The 24,851-nt window shown below is 44.0% G+C and overlaps 1 protein-coding gene across 3 annotated transcripts in view; it reads left to right on the top strand.

Moving 5' to 3' along the window:
- The window catches only part of LOC104675208 (TATA box-binding protein-associated factor RNA polymerase I subunit B), an 83,400-nt gene extending 75,241 nt beyond the window's left edge, over positions 1–8,159 (top strand). For all 3 annotated transcript variants that reach the window (XM_010379681.2, XM_030921715.1, XM_030921716.1), the window contains one exon: positions 7,626–8,159. In XM_010379681.2, the coding sequence (XP_010377983.2) occupies positions 7,626–7,827 (202 nt within the window). In that variant the 3' untranslated portion in view covers positions 7,828–8,159. The remainder of the gene's footprint in view (positions 1–7,625) is intronic.
- The last annotated feature ends 16,692 nt before the right edge of the window (positions 8,160–24,851 follow it).

Here is a 24,851-nt window from a genome sequence, read left to right on the forward strand (position 1 = left end):
CATGTGCTACCACCCCTGGCTAATTTTTGTATTTTTAGTAGAGACGGGTTTCATCATGTTGGTCAGGCTGGTCTCAAACTCCTGATCTTGTGATCTGCCCGCCTTGGCCTTCCAAAGTGCTGGGATTACAGGCATGAGCCACTGTGCCCAGATAAGTGGCAGAGTTTTGCAGTGCAAACACAGACGTTAAGGAATTTAGGGCCATATATGTTATGTAAGTCATAATATCTCAATGTTTATAGCTTCTATATGTTATTTCTTTACTTGCTTTTTAAAGTTGATAATGGGGAATTTCTGGTATACTCAGAAGTAGAGTAGTATAAAGAACCCGCCTGTCTCTGTCACCCAACCTCAGCAACTGTGACATGGCAAGACTTGCTTCACCCGGGCTCCAGCTTACTCTACCCCTCTACCCCCCATTATTTAGAAGCAGATCTCAAACATCATATTTTTTAAAGTAAAACTATAATACCATTAATGAGATATAAAAAATTAATAGTAATTTCTTAATATTATCCAACATGCAGTCAGTGGTTAGATTTTCCCAATTGTCATATAATTTTTTAAATGAGTTTAACTCAGAATCCAAACCAGGCCCATATATTGCAAGTGGTTGACATGGCTTGTGTTTCAGTTCTTCAGGACCCCCCTCTTTATCTCTCTTTTTTCTTCTTACAGTGTACTTACTGAGTAATCCTGGTCATGTGTCCCATACAATTTCTCATAGTCCGGATTTTGCATATAGACAGTGCCATGTGATGCCATGTAACCTCTTCCTCTGTCCCTGGATAGCCTATATGTTGGTGTAGTTAGAGTTTGAGATTGGCAGTTATGGCCAGGTGCAGTGGCTCATGCCTGTAATCTCAACACTTTGGGAGGCCGAGGTGGGTGGATCACCTGAGGTCAGGAGTTCGAGACCAGACTGGCCAACATGGTGAAACCCCGTTTCTACTAAAAATACAAAAATTAGCTAGGCATGGTGGTGCATGCCTGTAGTCCCAGCTACTTGGGAGGCTGAGGCAGGAGAATCGCTTGAATCCGGAAGGCAGAGGTTGCAGTCAGCAGGGTGAGACTCTGTCTCAAAAAAAAAAAAAATGAGATTGGCAATTAGCATTAGTTAGAGATTTGATCAGATTCAGGTTTAACTTTTTTTTTTTATGCTTTAAGTTCTAGGGTACATGTGCACAATGTACAGGTTTGTTTACACAGGTATCTGTGTGCCATGTTGGTTTGCTGCACCCATCAACTGGTCATTTACGTTGGGTATTTCTCCTAATGTTATCCCTCCCCTTGCGCCCTACCCCATGACAGCCCCTAGTGTGTGATGTTCCCCGCCCCGTGTCCATGTGTCTCATTGTTCAATTCCCGCTTATGAGTGATAACATGTGGTGTATGGTTTTGTCCTTGTGATAGTTTGCTGTTTTAGCTTCATCCATGTCCCTGCAAAGGAGATGAACTCATCCTTTTTTATGGCTGCATAGTATTCCATGGTGTATATGTGCCACATTTTCTTAATCCAGTCTAATATTGAAGGACATTTGGGTTGGTTCCAAGTCTTTGCTATTGTGAATAGTGCCACAGCAAACATATGTGTGCATGTGTCTTTGTTGTAGCATGATTTATAATCCTTTGGGTATATTCCCAGTAATGGGATCACTGGCTCAAATGGTATTTCTAGTTCTAGATCCTTGAGGAATTGCCACATTGTTTTCCACAATGGTTGAACTAGTTTACACTCCCACCAACAGTGTAAAAGCATTCCTGTTTCTCCACATCCTCTCCAGCATCTGTTGTTTCCTGACTTTAATGATCGCCATTCTAGCTGGTGTGAGATGGTATCTCATTGTGGTTTTGATTTGCATTTCTCTGATGATCAGTGATTTTCATGTGTCTTTTGGCTGCATAAATGTCTTCTTTTGAGAAGTGTCTGTTCATATCATTTACTCACTTTTTGATGGGGTTGTTTTTTTCTTGTAAATATGTTTAAGTTCTTTGTAGATTCTGGATATTAGCCCTTTGTCAGGTGGGTAGATTGAAAACAATTTCTCCCATTCTGTAGGTTGTTCATTCTGATGGTAGTTTCTTTTGCTGTGCAGAAGCTCTTTAGTTTAATTAGATCCCATTTATCAATTTTGGCTTTTGTTGCCAGTTGCTTTTGGTGTTTTAGACATGAAGTCCTTGTCCATGCCTATGTCCTGAATGGTATTGCCTAGATTTTCTTCTAGGGTTTTATGGTTTTAGGTCTAACATTTAAGTCTTTAACCCATCTTGAATTAATTTTTGTATAAGGTGTAAGGAAGGAATCCAGTTTCAGCTTTCTACATATGGCTAGCCAGTTTTCCCAGCACCATTTATCAAATAGGGAATCCTTTCCCCATTTCTTGTTTTTGTCAGTTTTGTCAAAGATCAGATGGTTGTAGATGTGTGGTGTTATTTCTGAGGCCTCTGTTCTGTTCCATTGGTCTATATTTCTGTTTTGGCACCAGTACCATGTTGTTTTGGTTATTGTAGCCTTGTAGTATAGTTTGAAGTCAGGTAGCATAATGCCCCCAGCTTTGTTCTTTTTGCTTAGGATTGTTTTGGCACTGCGGGCTCTTTTTTGATTCCATATGAACTTCAGTTTTTTCCAATTCTGTGAAGAAAATCATTGGTAGCTTGATGGGGATGGCATTGAATCTATAAATTACCTTAAGCAGTATGGCCATTTTCATGATATTGATTCTTCCTATCCATGAGTGTGGAATGTTCTTCTATTTGTTTGTGTCCTCTTTTATTTCATTGAGCGGTGGTTTGTAGTTCTCCTTGAAGAGGTCCTTCACATCCTTCACATCCCTTGTAAGTTGGATTTCTAGGTATTTTATTCTTTTTGTAGCAATTGTGAATGGGAGTTCACTTATGATTTGGCTGTTTGTCTGTTATTGGTGTATAGGAATGCTTGTGATTTTTGCACATTGATTTTGTATCCTAAGACTTTGCTGAAGTTGCTTATCAGCTTAAGGAGATTTTGGGCTGAGACGATGGGGTTTTCTGAGTATACAATCATGTCATCTGCAAACAGGGACAATATGACTTCCTCTTTTCCTAATTGAATACCTTTTATTGCTTTCTCTTGCCTGATTGCCCTAGCCAGAACTTCCAACACTATATTGTATAGGAGTGGTGAGAGAGGGCATCCCTGTCTTGTGCCAGTTTTCAAAGGGAATGCTTCCAGTTTTTGCCCATTCAGTATGATATTGTCTGTGGGTTTCTCATAAATAGCTCTTACTGTTTTGAGATACGTTCCATCAATATCTAGTTTACTGAGAGTTTTTTGCATGAAGGGCTGTTGAATTTTGTCGAAGGCCTTTTCTGCATCTGTTGAGATAATCATATGGTTTTGTCGTTGGTTCTGTTTATGTGATGGATTATGTTTATTGATTTGCGTATGTTGAACCAGCCTTGCATCCCAGGGATGAAGCCAACTTGAATGCGGCGGATAAGCTTTTTGATGTGCTGCTGGATTCAGTTTTCCAGTATTTTATTGAGGATTTTTGCATCAATGTTAATCAAGGATATTGATCTAAAATTCTCTTTTTTTTGTTGTGTCTCTTCCAGGCTTTGGTATCGTGATGATGCTGGCCTCAGGGAGGATTCTCTCTTTTTTCTATTGATTGGAATAGTTTCAGAAGGAATGGTACCAGCTCCTCTTTGTACCTCTGATAGAATTTGGCTGTGAATCCGTCTGGTCCTGGACTTTTTTTGGTTGGTAGCCTATTAATTATTGCCTCAATTTCAGAGCCTGTTTTTGATCTATTTAGAGATTCAACTTCTTCCTGGTTTAGTCTTGGAAGGGTGTATGTGTCTGGGAATTTATCCATTTCTTCTAGATGTTCTAGTTTATTTGCATAAAGGTGTTTATATTATTCGCTGATGGTAGTTTGTATTTCTGTGGAATCGGTGGTGATATCCCCTTTATCATTGCGTCTGTTTGATTCTTCTCTCTTTTCTTATTTATTAGTCTTGCTAGCGGTCTGTCAATTTTGGTGATCTTTTCAAAAAACCAACTCCTAGATTCATTGATTTTTTTTTTTAAGGGTTTTTTTATTTTTGTGTCTCTATCTCCTTCAGTTCTGCTCTGATCTTAGTTATCTTCTGCCAGCTTTTGAATGTGTTTGCTCTTGCTTCTCTAGTTCTTTTCATTGTGATGTTAGGGTGTCAGTTTTAGATCTCTCCTGCTTCCTCTTGTGGGCATTTAGTGCTATAAATTTCCCTCTACACACTGCTTTAAATGTGTCCCAGAGATTCTGGTACGTTGTGTCTTTGTTCTTACTGGTTTCAAAGAACATCTTTATTTCTGCCTTCATTTCGTTATTTACCCAGTAGTAACTCAGGAACAGGTTGTTCAATTTCCAAGTAGTTGTGCGGTTTTGAGTGAGTTTCTTAATCCTGAGTTCTAATTTGATTGCACTGTGGTCTGAGAGACAGTTTGTTGTGATTTCTGTTCTTTTACATTTGCTGAGGAGTGCTTTACTTCCAACTATGTGGTCAACTTTGGAGTAAGTGCAATGTGGTGCTGAGAAGAATGTATATTCTGTTGCTTTGCGGTGGAGAGTTCTGTAGATGTCTATTAGGTCCACTTGGTGCAGAGCTGAGTTCAAGTCCTGGATATCCTTGTTAACTTTCTGTCTTGTTGATTTGTCCAATGTTGACAGTGGAGTGTTGAAGTCTCCCATTATTATTGTGTGGGAGTCTAAGTCTCTTTGTAGGTCTCTAAGGACTTGCTTTATGAATCTAGGTGCTCCTGTATTGGGTGCATATATATTTAGGATAGTTAGCTCTTCCTGTTGAATCGATCCCTTTACCATTATGTAATGGCCTTCTTTGTCTCTCTTGGTCTTTGTTGTTTTAAAGCCTGTTTTAACAGAGAATAGGATTGCAACCCATGCTATTTTTGCTTTTCATTTGCTTGGTAGATCTTCCTCAATCCGTTTATTTGAGGCTATGTGTGTCTCTGCACATGAGATGGGTCTCCTGAATACAGCACACTGATGGGTCTTGACTCTATCCAGTTTGCCAGTCTGTGTCTTTTAATTGGGGCACTTAGCCTATTTACATTTAAGGTTAATATTGTTATGTGTGAATTTGATCATGTCATTCTGATGTTAGCTGGTTATTTTGCCTGTTAGTTGATGCAGTTTCTTCCTAGCATCGATGGTCTTTACATTTTGGCATGTTTTTGCAGTGGCTGGTACCGGTTGTTCCTTTCTGTGTGTAGTGCTTCCTTCAGTTCTTGTGAGGCAGGCCTGGTGATGACAAAATCTCTCAGCATTTGCTTGTCTGTAAAGGATTTTATTTATCCTTAACTTATGAAGCTTAGTTTGGCTGGATATGAAATTCTGGGTTGAAAATTCTTTTCTTTGAGAATGTTGAATATTGGCCCCCACTCTTTTCTGGCTTGTAGAGTTTCTGCCGAGAGATTCACTGTTAGTCTGATGGGCTTCCCTTTTTGGGTAACCTGACCTTTCTCTCTGGCTGCCCTTAACGTTTTTTCCTTCATTTCAGCCTTGGTGAATCTGACAATTATGTGTCTTGGGGTTGCTCTTCTCAAGGAGCGGTGTTCTCTGTATTTCCTGAATTCTCCCTGTCACTTTCAGGTACACTAATCAGACGTAGATTTGGTCTGTTCACATCGTCCCATGTTTCTTGGAGGCTTTGTTTGTTTCTTTTTACTCTTTTTTCTCTAAACTTCTCTTCTCACTTTATTTCATTAATTTGATCTTCAATCACTGATACTCTTTCTTCCACTTGATCGAATCGGCTACTGAAGCTTGTGCATGCATCACGTAGTTCTCCTGCCGTGGTTTTCAGCTCCATCAGGTCTTTTAAGGTCTTCTCTGCACTGTTTATTCTAGTTAGCCATTTGTCTAATCTTTTTTCAAGGTTTTTAGCTTCCTTGCGATGGGTTCGAACATCCTCCTTTAGCTCAGAGAAGTTTGTTATTACTGACCTTCTGAAGCCTACTTCTGTCAGCTCGTCAAAGTCATTCTCCGTCCAGCTTTGTTCCGTTGCTGGCAAGGAGCTGCAATCCTTTGAAGGAGAGGAGGTGCTCTGGTTTTTAGAATTTTCAGCTTTTCTGCTCTGGTTTCTCCCCATCTTTGTGATTTAATCTACCTTTGGTCTTTGATGCTGGTGACCTACAGATGGGGGTTTGTGTGGACGTCCTTTTTGTTGATGTTGATGCTGTTCCTTTCTGTTAGTTAGTTTTCCTTCTAACAGTCAGGTCCCTCCGCTGCAGGTCTGGTGGAGTTTGCTGGAGGTCCACTCCAGACCCTGTTTGCCTGGGTATCACCAGCGGAGGCTGCAGAACAGCAAATACTGCTGCCTGATCCTTCCTCTGGAAGCTTTGTCCCAGAGGGGCACCCACCTGTATGAGGTGTTGGTTGGCCCCTGCTGGGAGGTGTCTCACAGTTAGGCTACATAGGGGTCAGGGACCCACTTGAGGAGGCAGTCTGTCTGTCCTCAGAGCTCAAATGCCATGCTGGGAGAACCACTGCTTTCTTCAGAGCTGTCAGACAGGGACATTTAAGTCTGCAGAAGTTTCTGCTGTCTTTTGTTCAGCTATGCGCTGCCCCCAGAGGTGGAGTTTACAGAGGCAGCAGGCCTTGCTGAGCTGCGGTGGGCTCTGCCCAGTTCAAGCTTCCTAGCTGCTTTGTTTACCTACTTAAGCCTCAGCAATAGCGGATGCCCCTCCCGCTGCCAGGCTGCTGCCTCACAGGTTGATCTCAGACTGCTGCACTAGCAATAAGCAAGGCTCCATGGGCGAGGGACCAGCTGAGCCAGGCTCAGGATATAATCTCCTGGTGTGCTGTTTGATAAGACTGTTGGAAAAGCGCAGTATTTGGGCGGGAGTGTCCTTATTTTCCAGGTGTAGTCTGTCACAGCTTCCCTTGGCTAGGAAAAGGAAATCCCTTCTCAGGTGAGACGATGCCCCACCCTGATTTGGCTTGCCCTCGGTGGGCTGCACCCACTGTCCAACCCGTCCCAATGAGATGAACTAGGTACCTCAGTTGGAAATGCAGAAATCACCTGTCTTCTGCATCGATCATGCTGGGAGCTGCAGACCATAGCTTTTCCTATTTGGCCATCTTGGAACAGAAGGCTTTACTATTTTAAAATAAGGGAAATTGCTTGGTAAACTCTTCTCTCACAGTACATATAGTATTGCAAGCTACGTTATAAAGTCTAGTGTCTTATGTTGGGTGGAAGTCGGGGATTATTTGTTTTCTTTAGTTTGTTTTAGAAATATGTTCAGAATCTCTCCCTGTGTGCTTTTGTTTGCCTTGACCATGGTAAGAAGGTGGAGTGGTGCCCCGTCTGGAGTGAAGAAACTTTGAGCAGAGAGTTGAAGGACCAGCTCCTGGCACCACCTGTGGCCCTTGTGTGGTGGCCATGGACAGTGTGAACATGTTTTCCTTTGTGCAGTTAAGGAGTTACCAAATTCTTCTAGGTTTCCTTCCAGCTCAGGGTCCTGTTTTAAGCCTAACCATATATATTTGCTAAGTTATTTGGGGATATGTTCAGGGGTTAGTGTGTGCCTTTCTTGGTTACCATCTAAAGAGAAATTCTTTTTTCTTTTTCCCTTCTAGCTATTGTACACACGTGACAACCTATGAAGAATCAAATTATTCTCTGAGTTATCAGTTTATACTAAATCTCTTCTCCTTCCTGCTCAGAATAAAGACTTCCCTTCTCCATGAAGAAGTGAGCTTAGTTGAGAAGAAACTTTTCGAGAAAAAATATAGTGTAACAAAAAAGAAATCAAGATCCAAGAAAGCGAGACGACATTGAGAAAATGAAATAGAAACTTTCTGGAAAAATATTTTAATATTGATAGTAACATCAGATTTTAATATAACATTCCAGAGAATTTGGAAAATACTGCATATATATGTATATGCTCTGACACATATTTACATATATGTCAAGTGTGCTTAGAAAATTGTATATTATAAAGCAGGTGAGCTTTGTTTGATTTTATTTTTCAGAGTATGAATATTCTAAGAGAAAGTTAAAACAACAGTAAATTATATAATTGTATATATTTATTTAATTTTTTTTTTTGGGACAGAGTCTTGCTCTTCACCCAGGCTGGAGTGCAGTGACACGATCTTGGCTCACTGCAAGCTCCGCCTCCCAGGTTCATGCCATTCTCCTGCCTCAGCCTCCCAAGTAGCTGGGACTACAGGTGCCCGCCACCACGCTGATTTTTTTGTTTGTTTTTAGTAGAGACGGGGTTTCACCATGTTAGCCAGGATGGTCTTGATTTCCTGACCTCGTGATCCATCCACCTCGGCCTCCCAAAGTGCTGGGATTATAGGTGTGAGCCACTGTGCCCAGCCAGTAAATTGTATAGTTGTATCCAGAAATGGATACTCATTGTATTTTAAAGCTAAATTTATTTTTTAAAGTAGATCCCTTCCTTATTCTTTACACCCCAGAGTAAATCCCAGATGGATCAAAGATCTAAACATAATCTTTCATATTTAAAAATATAAAAGTATTAGTAGAAAACAAATATGAATGTTTTGCTGTTGGAGTGGCATAGTCAATTTTTGCAGCATATGATGGACAAAGGAATAATTTCTTTAATGTGTCAATAGCTCTTGCAAAGCAAAAGGAAAAAAGCAAACTGAATAAGGGATATGAAAAATTAGTTTTCTGAAGGTCAAGCCAAAAAACATGATAGGATACTCGACCTCACTCATACTCAAGAAATACAAATTGAAGCGAATACTGTTTCCCACATATTGGATTGGCAGAGATTATAAAGATGTATAAAACCTGGTAAGGACATTGGAAAATCAGGCATTCTTGTTCTGAGTTCATTTATGCATGCAACAGATAGCAACTCCTGTGTTCCAGACACGCTGTAAGCACTGGGGATACAGCACTGAACGAGACCCCCACCTTTAAAGATCGTAGGTTCCAAATGGGTGGAGGCTGATAGTAAAATATATATATAATGTTTTGGGGAACTCAGTACAATGAAGAAAAAGCAAGAAAAGAGATAAATGATAAGGTAGGCCATTTTATAAAGGGCGGCTGAGGGAGGATCCTCTGGGGCAGTGGCATTAGAGCAGAGACCAACTTGCGTGGAACACAGTAGCGCGAGCAGCCGTGAGCCGTGCGGCCCATCCAGGGGGGAGATCAGCACAGCCAGAGGAAAGACGTGCAGAGGCTGTGAGCAGGGGCATGCTGGGTGCAGTCAAGGACTGGCAAGCTGTCCAGAGTGGCTGGAGCAGTGTGGTTGAAGGGGAGAGGGAGAGCAGATGGGCAGATGGGATGGTAGAGGTTGCTCTGAGGTCATGGGAAGGATGACCTTACCATGGTTGGCTTTTATCTCAAATGTTACAGGAAACCATTCAAAATTTTTAAACAAAAGAATGATGTGATCCAACCTATATCATAAAAGTATCACTGACTATTCTGATGAGTACACTGTAGTGGGGATGCGGGCAGTGGTTAGAGAGTTCATTTTGAATTGAATATATTTTGTTACTCTCTACCTGTTTCACTTATTGTAAGGTTTTCTTTTTTCTTTTCTTTTTTTTTTTTTTTGAGACAGGGTCTTGCTGTGTCACCCAGGCTGGAGTGCAGTGGCGTGACCTTGGCTCACTGCAGCTTTGACTCCCCGGCTCAAATGCTCCTCCTGAGCCTGAGTAGCTGAGACCACAGGCATGTGCCACCATATCCAGCTAAATTTTTTGTTTTTTGTAGAGACAGAGGTCTCACTATGTTGCCTAGGCTAGTCTTGAACTTCTCGGCTCAAGTGATCCTCCTGCCTCAGCCTCCCAAAGTGCTGGGTTTACAGGTGTGAGCCACCACACCTAGCTGACTACAACTTTTAATATTTTTTAATTTTTGCAACTTTTTTTTTTTTTTTTTAATGGAGTCTCGCCCTGTCGCCCAGCGTACAGTGCAGTGGCGTGATCTCAGCTCACTGCAAGCGCCGCCTCCCGGCTTCACGCCGTTCTCCTGCCTCAGCCTCCCGAGTAGCTGGGACTACAGGCACCTGCCACCGCGCCTGGCTAATTTTTGTATTTTCGGTAGAGACGGTGTTTCACCGCATTAGCCAGGATGGTCTCCATCTTCTGACCTCGTGATCCACCCCCCTCAACCTCCCAAAGTGCTGGAATTATAGGCTTGAACTACCACACCCAGCCTAATTTTTGCAACTTTTTATAATGAGACTTATACAATGATTTAAATTATATACAGGGTGCTCAGCCAGCACAAAGCTGTGGTGAGATTTGGGTCCAGGTCTCAGGCTCTAGATTCCAAACCACATTAAAAAAAAAAAAAAAAAAAAAAAAATCACCTGCAGACTGCCTATAGCTTTAACAGTCCCTGTCTCCCGTTCATTCACATCCTTCGGGTGGAGAAAGGTTTGTGAATATTTTAGTAAATTTGATTCAATAGACATTTCTTGATTATCACATTGATTCTCAAACTGTGGTCCCTGGACCAGCGACATCAGCATTACCTGGGCACTCATTAGAAATGCACATGTAGAATTTTGATTTAAAAATTTTAAGAATACCATCCTGGCTAACACGGTGAAACCCCGTCTCTACTAAAAAATACAAAAAACTAGCCGGGCGACGTGGCTGCGCCTGTAGTCCCAGCTACTCGGGAGGCTGAGACAGGAGAATGGCGTGAACCTGGGAGGCAGAGCTTGCAGTGAGCTGAGATCCGGCCACAGCACTCCAGCCTGGGTGACAGAGCGAGACTCCATCTCAAAAAAAAAAAAAAAAAAAAAAAAAAAAAAATTAAGAATAAATAGATCAAGTTTTTATAAAAACAAAATAATAAAACTCTTTCCCTTTATACATGAAAAAAAACTTTCTGGAATGATATAGCAATAGTGGTAATTTCTGGTTGGTACGATAACTATAGTGATTCTATTTTCTTGGTGACTCTGCATTTTATAGTTGTGTATTAAGAGTTGTTTTTTTTTTTTTTTTTTTTTTTTTTTTTGAGGTGGTCTTTTTCGCTCAGTCTGGAGAGCAATGGTGCAATTATGGCTTGCTGCAACCTCCACCTCCTGGGCTCAAGTAATCCTACCTCAGCCTCCAGAGTAGCTGGGACTGCAGGCCCATGCCACCATGCCTGGCTAATTGTTTATTTTTTTGTAAAGCTGATGGGGTCTCGCTATGCTGCTCAGGCTGGTCTTGAACTCCTGACCTCAAGCGATCCTCCCGCCTCTGTCTCCCAAAGTGCTGGAATTACAGATGTGAGCCACTGTGCCCAGCCTGGTTTGGTAGTTTCTTACAAGTGAAAATTAGACCTACCATGTGATCCAGCCATTCCACTACTAGGTATCTACCCAAGAAAAATAAAAGCATGTTTCCACACAAAGACTTGTATACAAATATTTATAGCAGCTTTATTTGGAATAGCAAAAAAAGGAAAACAACCCAAACAGCCCTCACCAGGCGAATGGATAAACACATGGTTGATATATCCATACAGTGGAACACTCAGCTGTGAAAAAGGAACAGACTATTGAAACAACAATAGCCCTGCTCAGGAGCAGGATTTGGAGGAGAATAGAAGCAGCATATCTTTTATAATGTAAAAACTTGCTTTCTAAGATTAGAACTGAAAGATCTTTTTTGAAGATGAGTGTCATGGAATTGACATGATTTGAAGTGTTATGGTACTTCATGTGAATAAAAAATCGAAGTTGCTAACAAGTTCCATGTACTTAAAAATATTGGGACAGAGAGTTCAAAGCTATGAAAACTTTTGGGCCACCCATGAATATGAAATAAGATTAATAAGAGAGGAGAAGTCAGTGAAAAATGTGGCTTTCCATGCATTTCAAATTTTTTGAATTACCATTGAAGGCTAGTGATGAAATGTTACACTCTAGGCATCAGTGTTTTCACATCTAACATAGTATCAATCATAGAAAAAGCGTATCTGTCTACTGCCAAAAAGGGAAGAGGGTAATAGCACGTATTGAGCACCTACTATATATTCAGATGAGGTCCTGCCATACGAAATTCAGTCTTCGCTGCTCTGAGGGCCATGCAATCACTCATCCTTGGACAATAGGCGTGGAGCTAGGGGTTGTGCTGTGAAGTAGCCACCCTTCCCAGGGTTCTCAGCCAGCACAAAGCTGTGGTGAGATTTGGGTCCAGATCTCAGACTCCAGATTCCAAACCACATGTTTTTTAAAAAATCACCTGCAGACTGGCCTATAGCTTTAACAGTCTCTGTGTCTCCCTTTCATTCGCATCCTTCGGGTGGAGAAAGGTTTGTGAATATTTTAGTACATTTGATTCAAAAGACATTTCTTGATTATCACATTGGTTCTCAAAAGTGTGGTCCCTGGACCAGCGACATCAGCATTACCTGGGCACTCGTTAGAAATGCACATTCTCAGGCCTACTCCTGACTCCCAATCGGGAAACGCAGTGTGGGTCCAACAATCTTTTTTAACAGGTCCTCCGTTCGCTCCAGGCTCCAAGGTGGGACAGTCACTTGGTGCTGCTTCTGGCTGGGACAACAGGGCCCCACTGTGGCACTTACAGCCCTTGACCCCCTCCTAATGGCTCTCTCAGTTCCCATGGTCCCAAAAGTCCTCCATCCCCTACAGGACCGCCCCACAGTGGCCTTCCACGTCCTCCTGGGAGCAGAGGTCCCCGCCACCCCCAGGGCGCAGCTGCGCTGCAGCTCCTCTGCCCAGGCACCTGCACTGGCACGGAGCACCCTGTAGGTTGTCTGCTTGAGGCCTCTATGTAAATACTTGCCTCAGCTGTTTCTAAACTACAAAAGCACACAATCATGAAATGAGGCAGAGGTGGGCTGAGTGCCACAATGGATGCCAAGAGGAAGAGAGATGGACATGGTGCTGGGAGGCTCTTGGCACCACTGGAAGGAGGCACTCAGTTCCCAGGCTGCCCCGGCTGGGAGAGGAGTCGAGTCTTAATCTCCTTTCAGGGGACATAATAAATAAACTACTTTGCCACTAGAGTGATTTATATGTTGATTTGGGTGGAATCTGTTTCATGAACAAATTTTATGTTTTTTTTTTTTTAATTATAGATTCCTTGGCCAGGTGTGGGCACAGGGTGGCTCACGCCTGTAATCCCAGCACTTTGAGAGGCCAAGGTGGGTGCATCACTTGAGGTCAGGAGTTCAAGATCAGCCTGGCCAACATGGTGAAACCCCGTCTCTACTAAAAATACAAAAATTAGCTGGGTGTTGTGGCAGGTGCCTGTAATTCCAGCTACTTGGGAGGCTAAGGCAGGAGAATCGCTTGAACCCAGGAGGCGGAGGTTGCAGTGAGCCAAGATCACGCCACTACACTCTATCCTGGGCAACAGAATGAGACTCTATCTCATACATAAGTAAATAAATAAGATTTCTTACCACTACAGTGAAGCATAATTTTATGATTTAGGCAACTACCCTAAAGGGAAATAAAACCAAATGAGATTGCACATGGTCTCAGATTTAGTAACTACTGTAATACCTGTAGTTCAAAACCAAATGCTTATAGGGAGTGAAACAGAATGCAGCCCATACCTGTGGAAAAGGGTGCTTCAATTGCCTTATGTCTATGACCAGCCTAAGCTCATAGCCATACAAATATATATATACCATACATGTGCTGAAACTAAGTTAAATTTCTTGTTTTTAATTGTCTTAAGTATCAAGCTTGGATCCTCAGAACATGTTGGAAAAACACGGCTCTGAAACCCACTTATTAAGCACTTGTGCTGTATCGAACGTTTTACATTTGTTCATTGAACATATCTAGATAAATCTACTTATTTACAGCTATAGCGGTCCAATATTTGGTCACAGCAGATTAAAACAAAACCTTTAAGTTAAAAATAATGTTAAAATCGTGAGTATTTTAATACTATGGGAGTCTTTGTCTATGAGAATACAGAACGTTGGCCCAAATATTTCATTAATCTACAGGGTTATATACATTTGGAGCACAGTTTTGTTGTTTGTGTGTGTTTTTTTTTTTTTTTTTTTTTTTTTTTTTTTTTGAGACGGAGTCTCACTCTGTCACCCAGGCTGGAGTGCAGTGGCACGATCTCGACTCACTGCAAGCTCCACCTCCCGGGTTCACACCATTCTCCTGCCTTAGCCTCCGAGTAGCTGGGACTACAGGCGCCCGCCACCTCGCCCGGCTAGTTTTTTGTATTTTTTAGTAGAGACAGGGTTTCACCGCGTTAGCCAGGATGGTCTCGATCTCCTGACCTCGTGATCCACCCGCCTCGGCCTCCCAAAGTGCTGGGATTACAGGCTTGAGCCACCGCGCCCGGCTGTGTGTGTTTGTTTTTAATCCTCTTCCCAAAAATGAGTTTCTTCAGGCAGCTTGAGACTCCTGTGTTAGACTTAAGAGGAAAAGGAGTGGGTGCCTCTCACCTGGGACCAGTGGACATTATTAGGGGAATATACCAATGGTGGCAGGTTGATGACCTTATCTCCCTGCAGGGTGGCATTTCTCTCCGGGCTCTCAGCAGGTCTGTCTGCCTGTCACTGTCACCCAGAAGTGGAGTCACCTGAAGCCCAAACTGAGGAGGGAGAGCCCAGGGTCCTCAGGCACCTCGCAGCAGGAGGCCGGGAGTTCACCCACAGTGTCTAGTTCTTTGTTATCTTTTCTTTTGCCCTCTATTGGCACAAAGCCACCTAGAAAAAAAAAAAAAGGAGTATTAATTCATCCCTCTATTCACACGAAAAGACAAATTGTTTAAATAAGAAAGGAGCATGATTTCCCAAATCTTCAGCAAGACCTTGAATAGAGTTTCCAAAGTATGCCTGCCGTAAAAGTTCTGTGTATTATTATAAACTGCAGATAGTTAAGAGTGTGTGTTTTTATCTTGAGTATATAGCTGGTGACTTTTAAAAAAATTTTAAATGCCTTTGTGTTCCTGAAAGTTGAGTAAATTCACACAGTATTAAGTCTCTCACAAAACGAATTCAAGAAGCTCTAAGTGTATGTTCCCTTGTTTTGTGCCCTTGTGAAGTATTTAAGCATAAAGGGCTTTAGTGCCAGACTTACCTGATAATATGCTATGACTTCAGAAGAGCTTACAAAAGAGTGCTTTTATTGACTTTATAAATTAAGAACCTGGTATTTCAGCTCACTTGGCCTTCTGCCCTTCTGAAACAATCATTCCCTTCTGGGACAATTAGTACATGTTTTATGGATATTTGCGTTGAACTGGGTGACTTGCAGACACTCCCAAAGGAATTTTTAGTTAGAATAACGCTTCAACGCAGTTGCCTTTTGTCACCATTGTTGTCCACATTAATTTAAATTAAGTTAAACATTACCTACAATGGAAAAGGTGGTCTCTGAATTTTAAAACTCCCCCCCAAGGTTTAAAGTAGGAAAAAAAAAATATGTTATTTGCCATGTTCAAGGATAAGAAAATGTTGTAAAACATGATTACTTATTTTTACCTTTCTCTCCTTAGCAATTGACACCAGAATAAAAATCTCCCTGGAAATATTCCTCCGGTCCCAAGCAGTCACCCTGCTCAGGCCCCAGAGCCCCCGGGGGTAGGGAAGTGGGCTCTGAGCCTCTTCCCCCTCCACGTCCATCCTGCCACAGCAGTTTGCAGGGTCAGCTCCTCCACTCCAAAACTGGTTTTGGTTTTTGTTGTTTTGTTTTGTTGCAATTGCCCCGTGCTCTCTAAGTGCAGCCCACGGCCCTCATGTGGAATGGGAATCAGGTAGTAAAGTCAAGAATGTTGGTTTCACCTGCCCCTCCTCACCACAGCCCAAGGGTCAGAGCTGCGGAATGGCCTCTAAGAACCCAGCTCTATCACACCCTCCTATCTCCTGCTGCTGCCCAGGAAGGGTAGGGACCCAGGCTCCTGCACCCCTCGGATCATTCTGTCTCCACTCACTTTCTTCAATTCCTCCGCACCTACAGCACAGCCTATTTTTGACGTTATCATAGCCTGCTTATGTGTGTCCTGGTTTACTAACTAGACAGGCTTTCATGAGACACAGCCTCTACAGAACCCTAAATCCAACAGATGTTGAGTAAATGCTTTGATGAAAGTAGTGATGAGAAAGGGGAAAATTACAAAAAGCTTCCCACTTTCTGATTAGCTACTGCTGTGCTGTTTTCATTATTCAGTGATTTCACCATTCCGTGAATGGGCTCAGTTGTCTGCCTACAAATGTTGGTTTTGAGTCAAACTGAAGTTATTTTAAGACAGAAGGAGGAAATGGGCCTAAGTTTCGCCCCTGGCGTTTCTGTGGCCATATCAAATATTTATATAGTGCTTAGAGTGGGCCAGGCACTTCACATGTATGGACTTTTATCCATACTTTTAGCAGCCCTACGGTCCTGTAATATTGTACAAAGGAGGACCTGGAGACACAGAGAGGTTCAATGACATGCCCAGGGCCATGTTGGTAAGCATGGAGCCAGGCTCTGATTCCGGGCTGTTGGCTGAAGTCTGTGGGCTTGACCAGCCTACCGCGCTGCCTCACCGAGACTCAACCCCGGTGATGTCAGTTTGGAATCTAAGGAGCCCAAAAGCTGCTCAGAAGAAAACTAGAGCATTTACAACTAGCATATATCCTCACCACCCCTCCTCCATACCTCCACCCCAAACCTGTTCTTCCTCTGCCTTCCCTGACTCTCAGTGACAGCCCCATCCACCTAATTGCACCAAGTCATAAATCTCCAGCCCCTCCCTCCCTGTCACCTCCAAATCTCATCCTCACTTCGCTGACTTTCTACCACCAAGCACCTCTGGACTCCGCCCCCCTTTGGCAGTCACTGCCTAGCTCTGATGCTCCCCGTGTTCTCCCCGGGGCTGCAAAGCTCACTGCCCTCCAACGCGCACTGCCCCTCTGCCAGTTTTCCCAAATCGGGTCTAAAACCCCTCAAGATGCAGCATCCTCCCACGGCTCCTGTTGCCTAGAAGCCAGACAGTGTGTTCTGGTTGAGCCATCAGAGCGTGGCCCCAACACTTTTCCCATCCCCCGCCGTGCCTTGCGCCCTTGATCTCGGGCAAGCCATGGCCCCTCACACCCGGAGGCCTTTGCCTGTGCTGCATGCTCTATCAGAAATGTCCTCTCTCTTCTTCCTTTAGGACCCTTGCTCAATGCCATCTCCATTCAACCTTCCCCACCTCAGCTCCCCAAGCAGAATTCATGGTTTCCGAGCACAGAGCTCAGACCTCCGTAAGGGCATGCACCGCCTGTGTCACATGCCCAGGTCTGTAGATGGGGCGTCCTCGTGCTGGCCCATGAGCTTGCTGTGCATACAGACACCAGTACTGACAGGGCAGGTAGGCACTCAGGTTAGCGCTCCCTCCCCAACCTGAAGACTTGGTAGATTTTAAGATTAAGAAACTTGAGATCTTACAGGAAAAACATCACAATGATAATAGAGGCCACATGCCAAAGAAGCATATCTAGGAAATGTTACACATCTAGTTTGTAATTACGAGTTTTATACAATTAATTTCCACTTACCAGCTCATCAGAAACTTCAGGTTTGCTCTTCTCTGCATTTTCAATGCAATGACTACATTTATTTAGCTTTATTAAGAATCCTATGCATACTAAGATTTGGCTTTTGCATTTTGGTCCTCCATCTACATGAACGGCCCTCTAATTTCATGTCAGAGTTACTGCCTGCCATCTGCTGATCCCCATAATGGCCCCAGAGCAGAGTAACTTGAGGTTTTATCATGCCTTGAGGAACTTTTATTAAAAGGACCACAATACCTAAGTAAATAATGCTCAAAGAGCTCCCCAATTCCAGACCAGGAGAGCATGGTTGTGCCCATGATAATTTCAGGCCAAACACGCACAAGTCTCTGCCATTGCTGAAGAGCAATCCCAAGGCTCCAAGACCTGCTGCCCTTCTTGTCCCTCACCTGATGCTTATCACAAAATTCTCCTGATTTGCCCAGGCACAGTGGTCCACACTTGTAATCCCAGCAACTTTGGGAGGTGAAGGCCGGTGGAACACCTGAAGTCAGGAGTTCAAAGAGCCTGGCCAACACAGTGAAACCCCATCTCTACTAAAAATACAAAAGTTAGATGGGCATGGCGGCAGGCGCCTATAATCCCAGCTACTAGGGAGGCTGAGGCAGGAGAATTGCTTGAACCCAGGAGGCGAGTTGCAGTGATCCAAGATTGTGCCACTGTCCTCCAGCCTGGGCGACAGAGCTAGACTCCGTCTCGGGGAAAAAAAAAACATTCTCCCGATTTTTCCCTTTACCTTTTTTCAACCTCTAGCTCTTCCTTTTTCTAATCATCACCAACAGTGATGCCCACTTATTTGAAAGCTCCTGTGCTGTATTGAACATTTTACATTTGTTCATTTAACATACTAGATAAATCTACTTATTTACAGCTATTGTGATTCAAGATATGGTCACAGCAGATTAAAACAAAACCTTTAAGTTAAAATTAATGTTAAAATCAGTGACTATGTTAATACTATGAGAATCAACTCAAAAGTACAGATATTGAAATCTGTAGTATCATGGTTTAGAAAAGACATATCAACGTGGGTTGCAAAAGGCTCAGACTTCAAGTAAGGGAGCTGGCAGCTGAGGATGGATTACTGTAAAAACACAGTTAATAAAATGTCAATGTTGGGCCGGGTGTGGTGGCTCAAGCCTGTAATCCCAGCACTTTGGGAGGCCGAGACGGGCGGATCACGAGGTCAGGAGATCGAGACCATCCTGGCTAACATGGTGAAACCCCGTCTTTACTGAAAAATACAAAAAGCTAGCCGGGCGAGGTGGCGGACGCCTGTAGTCCCAGCTACTCGGGAGGCTGAGGCAGGAGAGTGGCGTAAACCCGGGAGGCGGAGCTTGCAGTGAGCTGAGATCCGGCCACTGCACTCCAGCCCAGGCGACAGAGCGAGACTCCGTCTCAAAAAAAAAAGTCACTTTTGGCCAGATGAATTAATCCCTCTTTGCTTTTTCCCTACCTATAAAGCAAATATAAATCTCTCTTGTACTAAAATGTGGTGAGATGCTCCAACATTTTTTTTTTTTTTAGATGAAGTTTCACTCTTGTCGCCTGGGCTGGAGTGCAATGGCACGATCTTGGCTCACTGCAACCTCCACTTCCCAGGTTCAAGTGATTCTCCTGCCTCAGCCTCTCAAGTAGCTGGGATTACAGGCATGCACCACCACGCCCGGCTAATTTTTGTATTTTTGGTAGAGATGGGGTTTCACTATGTTGATCAGGCTGGATGGTCTTCAACTCCTGAGCTCGAGTGATCCACCCGTCTTGGCTTCCCTAAGTACTGGGATTACAGACGTGAGCCACCACACCCAGCCCCTCCAACAATTTTAAATGGACACTATTTTATAATAGAGATGTTTGATCACTAATAACCCTTTCTTCAAAGAGTGAAATATGCACCTGTGAGCCAGCAAGCCTCACCACGGCCTCTCAGCTCCCCTGTCTGGGGTGTTTGCTTGAAATGGCATTGAGCCTAATGGTTCTGCCCTGCTCGGTGTCAGAGGCAAGAGAGGTTCACTGGAGGTTAAGGCCAGGGCCTTTGAGCCCAGGGCTTTTTCGTAACTGTGTTGCAACTATTGAGCCTTCCTTGGAATGATCCATCTACAGTGAAGCCACAGGAAAAGAATGTGAGAGACCTAGGTTCTTCTAGCTGCCAACAAGTGGGTGACACCCAACATGACATAGCTTCTTCTGGCTACATTCTGAAATGGGGAGAGCTGGCTGCTGGCTTCTTGGCAACTGGGTCTGGGTCAAGTCCCAAGTATTTGACAAGACTCACCTTAGACTCCAGTCATCGTGGCAGTGGCAGGCAGGTATGGTGGGGACGGGTGTCAAACCTTCATAAGCAAGCATGCTCAAGACAGTGTCACAGAAGACACAGGAAAACAGAGCCTGTGGATACCAAACAACCGAGAGCTAATCCGCAGAGTCACTGTGTTCTCTAAGTTTGAGAATCAACTTAGGGAGTAATCAAATGCCATCTTCCAAGCCAGACACTGTCACTAGCACCTGCCATGGCTGCCACATGCATCCAGGTAGTCTATAATGAGTGCTGTGGGCTGAACCCAAAATCTCATACAGAAACGCCCACTCACTGGCAGTACCACCACTAGAAGGAAAATACGGGGTTTGGAAACAAGATATCCGGGTTCTAGTCCCAAACTTATTGACTACGAGACTTACATACATTATTTGATCTCTCTGGACCTTGTTTCTCCATCTACAAGTTGGGTAGAACTCTGCCTACTTCAAAGGGTTGTGTTAAGAATCAAATGAGCTCAGGTATGTGATCACATTGAACACTGAATTCTGCCAGAGGAAGGTACATGTCATCATCATCCTGAATAACAACAGTGATTGTTGATCATCTACCATATGCTTGTCTCTATGCCAGATGATGAGGGCGTTTTAAAAATATGAGATATAGTGTTTGTCCCTTAAGCAGCTTATGCTACAGTGAGGGAAAATGGGGAAATGGAAAGTTTCATATTGATTGAGTTCCTGAAATGTGCCTGGCATTGTCTGAGACACTTTTCTTAAACCAAAACAAACACAATCTTTGGTGATAGGAATGATTATCCCAATCCCACAGCTGAGGAAAGTGAGGCTCAGAGGGTAAGAAAGTTTCCTTGTCACAGAGCTGGTGGTGAGGGTGGAGATTTTACACTCCCTGCCTCCCACACCAGTTTCTCCAGAGCGGAAAGACTTTCATCTGGCACTGGCACGACCCTGAGACCCCGGGTTCTGGTGAACTGGGGGGACAGGTGCTTGGATGTCAGGATGAAGGCTCTGCCATCATCGTTCAGCCCCCTGAGATGTCCCTTCTCAATATGGGCTGTTCCATCAGGGCTGAAGTCCCTGAATGTGGGGAATCCCACAAATGGATTAGGTAACATGTCCAACCAACAAGGATGTGGAGGAGCTGGATGGGGCTCCTGCCGCCCAGTCTTTGAAGAAGATGAATGCTATCTGCCAGTGTCTCTCTGCCAGGCATTGTGTGAGTCTTTAAGTACTGTATCCATAGTTAACTCCACATCTCTTGATGTATTTTCCATGTTTTACAGATAAGAAAAGCAAGGGCTGGCAGTGAAGTAGACTAAAGCTAAAAATCAGAGGCAGCCCTGGCATGCAAATCTGTATCTGCCTCAGTTCCTCCCTCCGAATCGTGCAGAACCGAGTCAAGTAAAGGCAGAGCCACTTGCGATAAGTGGCTTCATGAAGGACAGCGGAGGTGCTCGGGGAGTCCTCCTACCGGGATGGGAAGGGTTCCTAGAAGAGCTGGCATTTGAAGTTGGTCACTAAAGATGTAACTTGGGTGGCAAGGGAGAGAAGAAAAGCACAGGTAATGCCAGGGGCCTGAGATTCAGGATGTGCTCAGAGAACTCTGTGACAGGGGCACAGTGACTCTACTGAGATCACCCTGCTGGTCAATAGAAGAACCTGAACTAGAACCCAGGTCTTGTAATTCTAAATCTACTATCCACCTCCTGACACCACTCAATGCACCCATGAGCCTGTTAGTACTATACCATATGGTCTCCAATGGGAGTGGAGGTCCCAAATTAGTTCTCTACTCTGAAACTCATGACTTGGGAAGGTACCTTCAAAGATCCTCTTTCTTTGAAAAAACACTAGCTCGGAGCTTAAAAAGTTTATTGCCAAACAAATAAAAAGATGAAAAACCTCACTCATAACTTTAAAAAAAGCAAATCAAAACAACGAGATCCCATTTTTCAACTCATAGGCTAGCCAAGCAAACGTCGATGGTTCCCATGGTTGTCCAGGGTGTGGCATGGTAGGCAGTCTCATACTCTGTGGTAGGAGTCAAAATGAGAGCAGCCTTTTGGAAAACAATCTGGCAAGAACCAGGAAAATGGCAGCTGTAGGCCGGGTGCGGTGGCGGTGGCTCATGCCTGTAATCCAAGCACTTTGGGAGGCTGAGATGGGTGGGTCACCTGAGGTCAGGAATGCAAGACCAGCCTGGCTAACACAGCAAAACCCCGTCTCTACGAATAATACAAAAATTAGCTGGGTGTGGTGGCAGGTGCCTGTAATCCCAGCTATTCTGGAGACTGAGGCCCGAGAATCACTTGAACCCAGGGCGTGGAGGTTGCAGTAAGCCAAGATCGCACCACTGCATTCTAGCCTGGGCAACAAGAGCCAAACTCCATCTCAAAAAACAAACAAACAAAAAACCAAATGGCAACCGTGCATTCCCTTTTCTCAGTAACTCAGATTCTAGGAATTTATCCTATGGCAATACCTGATCAAGTGTGCAAAAATGTAGTTAGAGGAATGTGTTATTGTGAATGTTTGTAATTAACAAAAGCTAGGGGAAAAAGTCCTAATTGTTCACCAATACATTCTAGTTATTGTATGGCCATTCAAAGAAACACTAGACAGCCATTTTTTAAAAGTGTACTGGATTTCTATGTGCTGATGTGGAAAATGTTAAACCATAGAAAGGAAAAACAAGCAAGCTGTGGAAGATTGTGCAGTCCGAATCCCATTTGTCTAAGAAAATAAAGCATGTGAGTGCTTGTACAGACAGAAGATATCTGGAAAGATAAACACAAATTGTTCATAGTGGTTATCTTGAGGACGAGGAGCTAGGGATGGGGGAGGCCAGGGACTGTATTCTGTATCCTTCTGCAGAGCTTCGATTTCTTCCTTTCTCCCTTTCTTTTTTTTTTTTTTCTTTTTGAGACGGAGTCTCGCTCTGCCGCCCAGGCTGGAGTGCTGTAGCCAGTTCTCAGCTCACTGCAAGCTCCGCCTCCCGGGTTCACGCCATTCTCCTGCCTCAGCCTCCCGAGTAGCTGGGACTACAGGCGTCCGCCACCTCGCCCGGCTAATTTTTTTGTATTTTTTAGTAGAGACGGGGTTTCACCGTGTTAGCCAGGATGGTCTCGATCTCCTGACCTCGTGATCCGCCCGTCTCGGCCTCCCAAAGTGCTGGGATTACAGGCTTGAGCCACCGCGCCCAGCCCTTTCTCCCTTTCTTTGTCCCTTTCCTAATCCCTTTCTTTTTTTTCTTTTTGAGATGGGGTCTTGTTCTGTCGCCCAGGCTGGAGTGCAATGGCATGATCTTGGCTCACTGCAACCTCCGCCTCCTGGCTTCAAGTGATTCTCCTGCCTCAGCCTCCCGAGTAGCTGGGAATATAGGTCCCCACCACCATGCCCAGCTAAGTTTTGTATTTTTGTTAGAGATGGGGTTTCACCATGTTGGCCAGGCTGGTCTCAAACCCCTGACCTCAGGTGATCCACCTGCATCAGCCTCCCAAAGCACTGAGATTACAGGCATGAGCCACCACACCTGGCCTTTTTTTTTTTTCCTTAAAAAACTATATGCACATATTACTTTTATAATTTAAACAAATAGTACAGAACTTAAAAATGAAGAGAATAGGCCAGGCGTGGTGGCTCACACCTATAATCCCAGCACTTTGGGAGGCTGAGGTGGGAGGATCATTTGAGCCCAGGAGTTCGAGACCAGCCAGGGCAATATGGTGAGACCCTGTCTCTAGAAAACACACAAACACACACACACACACACTAGCCGGGTGTGGTGTGCACGTGTAGCCCCAGCTACTCAGGAGGCTGAGGTGGGAGAATCACTTGAGCCTGGGAAGTCAAGGCTGCAGCGAGCTGTGATGGTGCCACTGTACTCCAGCCTAGGCAATAGAGTGAGACCCTGTCTCAGATAAAATAAAATGAAATAAATAGGGTTAATGGCAATAGGTCATAGATGGAGACTTGCATTTCTGTTTTAGAGAGCTATTAGAGACAAACTAAACAATCCCATATTCAAATTGACAAAATAGACCCAATGTTTTTAATTACTACAGCTATGGTTTAATAACCTCAGGCCTTTCCTGTTCTTGTTTTTGGTTTTATGATTTGAAATTTCTTCATTCATCCCCTATTTATTTTGTGCCTACCATGTATTAGGCTCAAGGGCTTTCATTTTCTGCAACGGGAGGGTCATTTAAAAGAGCCCCAGCTACACTACAGAAGGGAGGAGACTGAGGCCAGAATGCATGCCTGCAGAGGACTGGATCCATTCAGTAGACGTTTGCTGGTTATTTTCTATGTATATACCAGGCATCAGGAACATAAAATGAAGGTGGTGCAATCCCTGCCCTCTCTGGAAAAGCTCACACTTGGTGGAGACAGACACAAACAGGAAAGACAAACATGGTGATGGGTAATGCAGAAGGCGCTGTGGATCCCACAGGACACCTTGCCCAGCCTAGAGAGTTGGGAAGGCCACCTGGAGGAAATGAGCCACTCTGAAAGTTGAGTGGAGTGGGCTAAGCATGGAGGAGAGGAGCAGGGAATAGGGGGACAGTGCTTGGGAGTGAGCAGTAATGGAAGTGTTGGACCGCCAAGGGGAGGCTGAGCTCAGGAGTGTGGACTTTATGGTGAGTATAACTGAGTGACAAGAAATCTGTGTTTTATAAAGGTCACTCCAGCGGCAGTGTGGAGCCGGATCAAAGGAAAAAGAGGAAAGGCAGGCGGAAGGACACTGTTCCCAAGTCAGTTACTTTGGCACCACCCTGATGATTCGTACCCTATTTGGGACCACGTATGCTGTTATTGAGTAGTATTTTTCTTAAATTAGCTTGCTTAGAAAATATAATGATTTGGCAGGTGTGGTGGCTCATGCTTGTAATCCCAGCACTTTGAGAGGCCAAGGCGGGCAGATCGCCTGAGGTCAGGAGTTCAAGACCTGCCTGGCCAACATGGTGAAACCCCATCTCTACTAAAAATACAAAAATTAGCCGGGCGTGGTGGTGGGCGCCTGTGATCCCAGCTACTTGGGAGGC

The sequence above is a fragment of the Rhinopithecus roxellana genome, chromosome 17 (assembly GCF_007565055.1).
Source record: "Rhinopithecus roxellana isolate Shanxi Qingling chromosome 17, ASM756505v1, whole genome shotgun sequence".
Taxonomy (NCBI): domain Eukaryota; kingdom Metazoa; phylum Chordata; class Mammalia; order Primates; family Cercopithecidae; genus Rhinopithecus; species Rhinopithecus roxellana.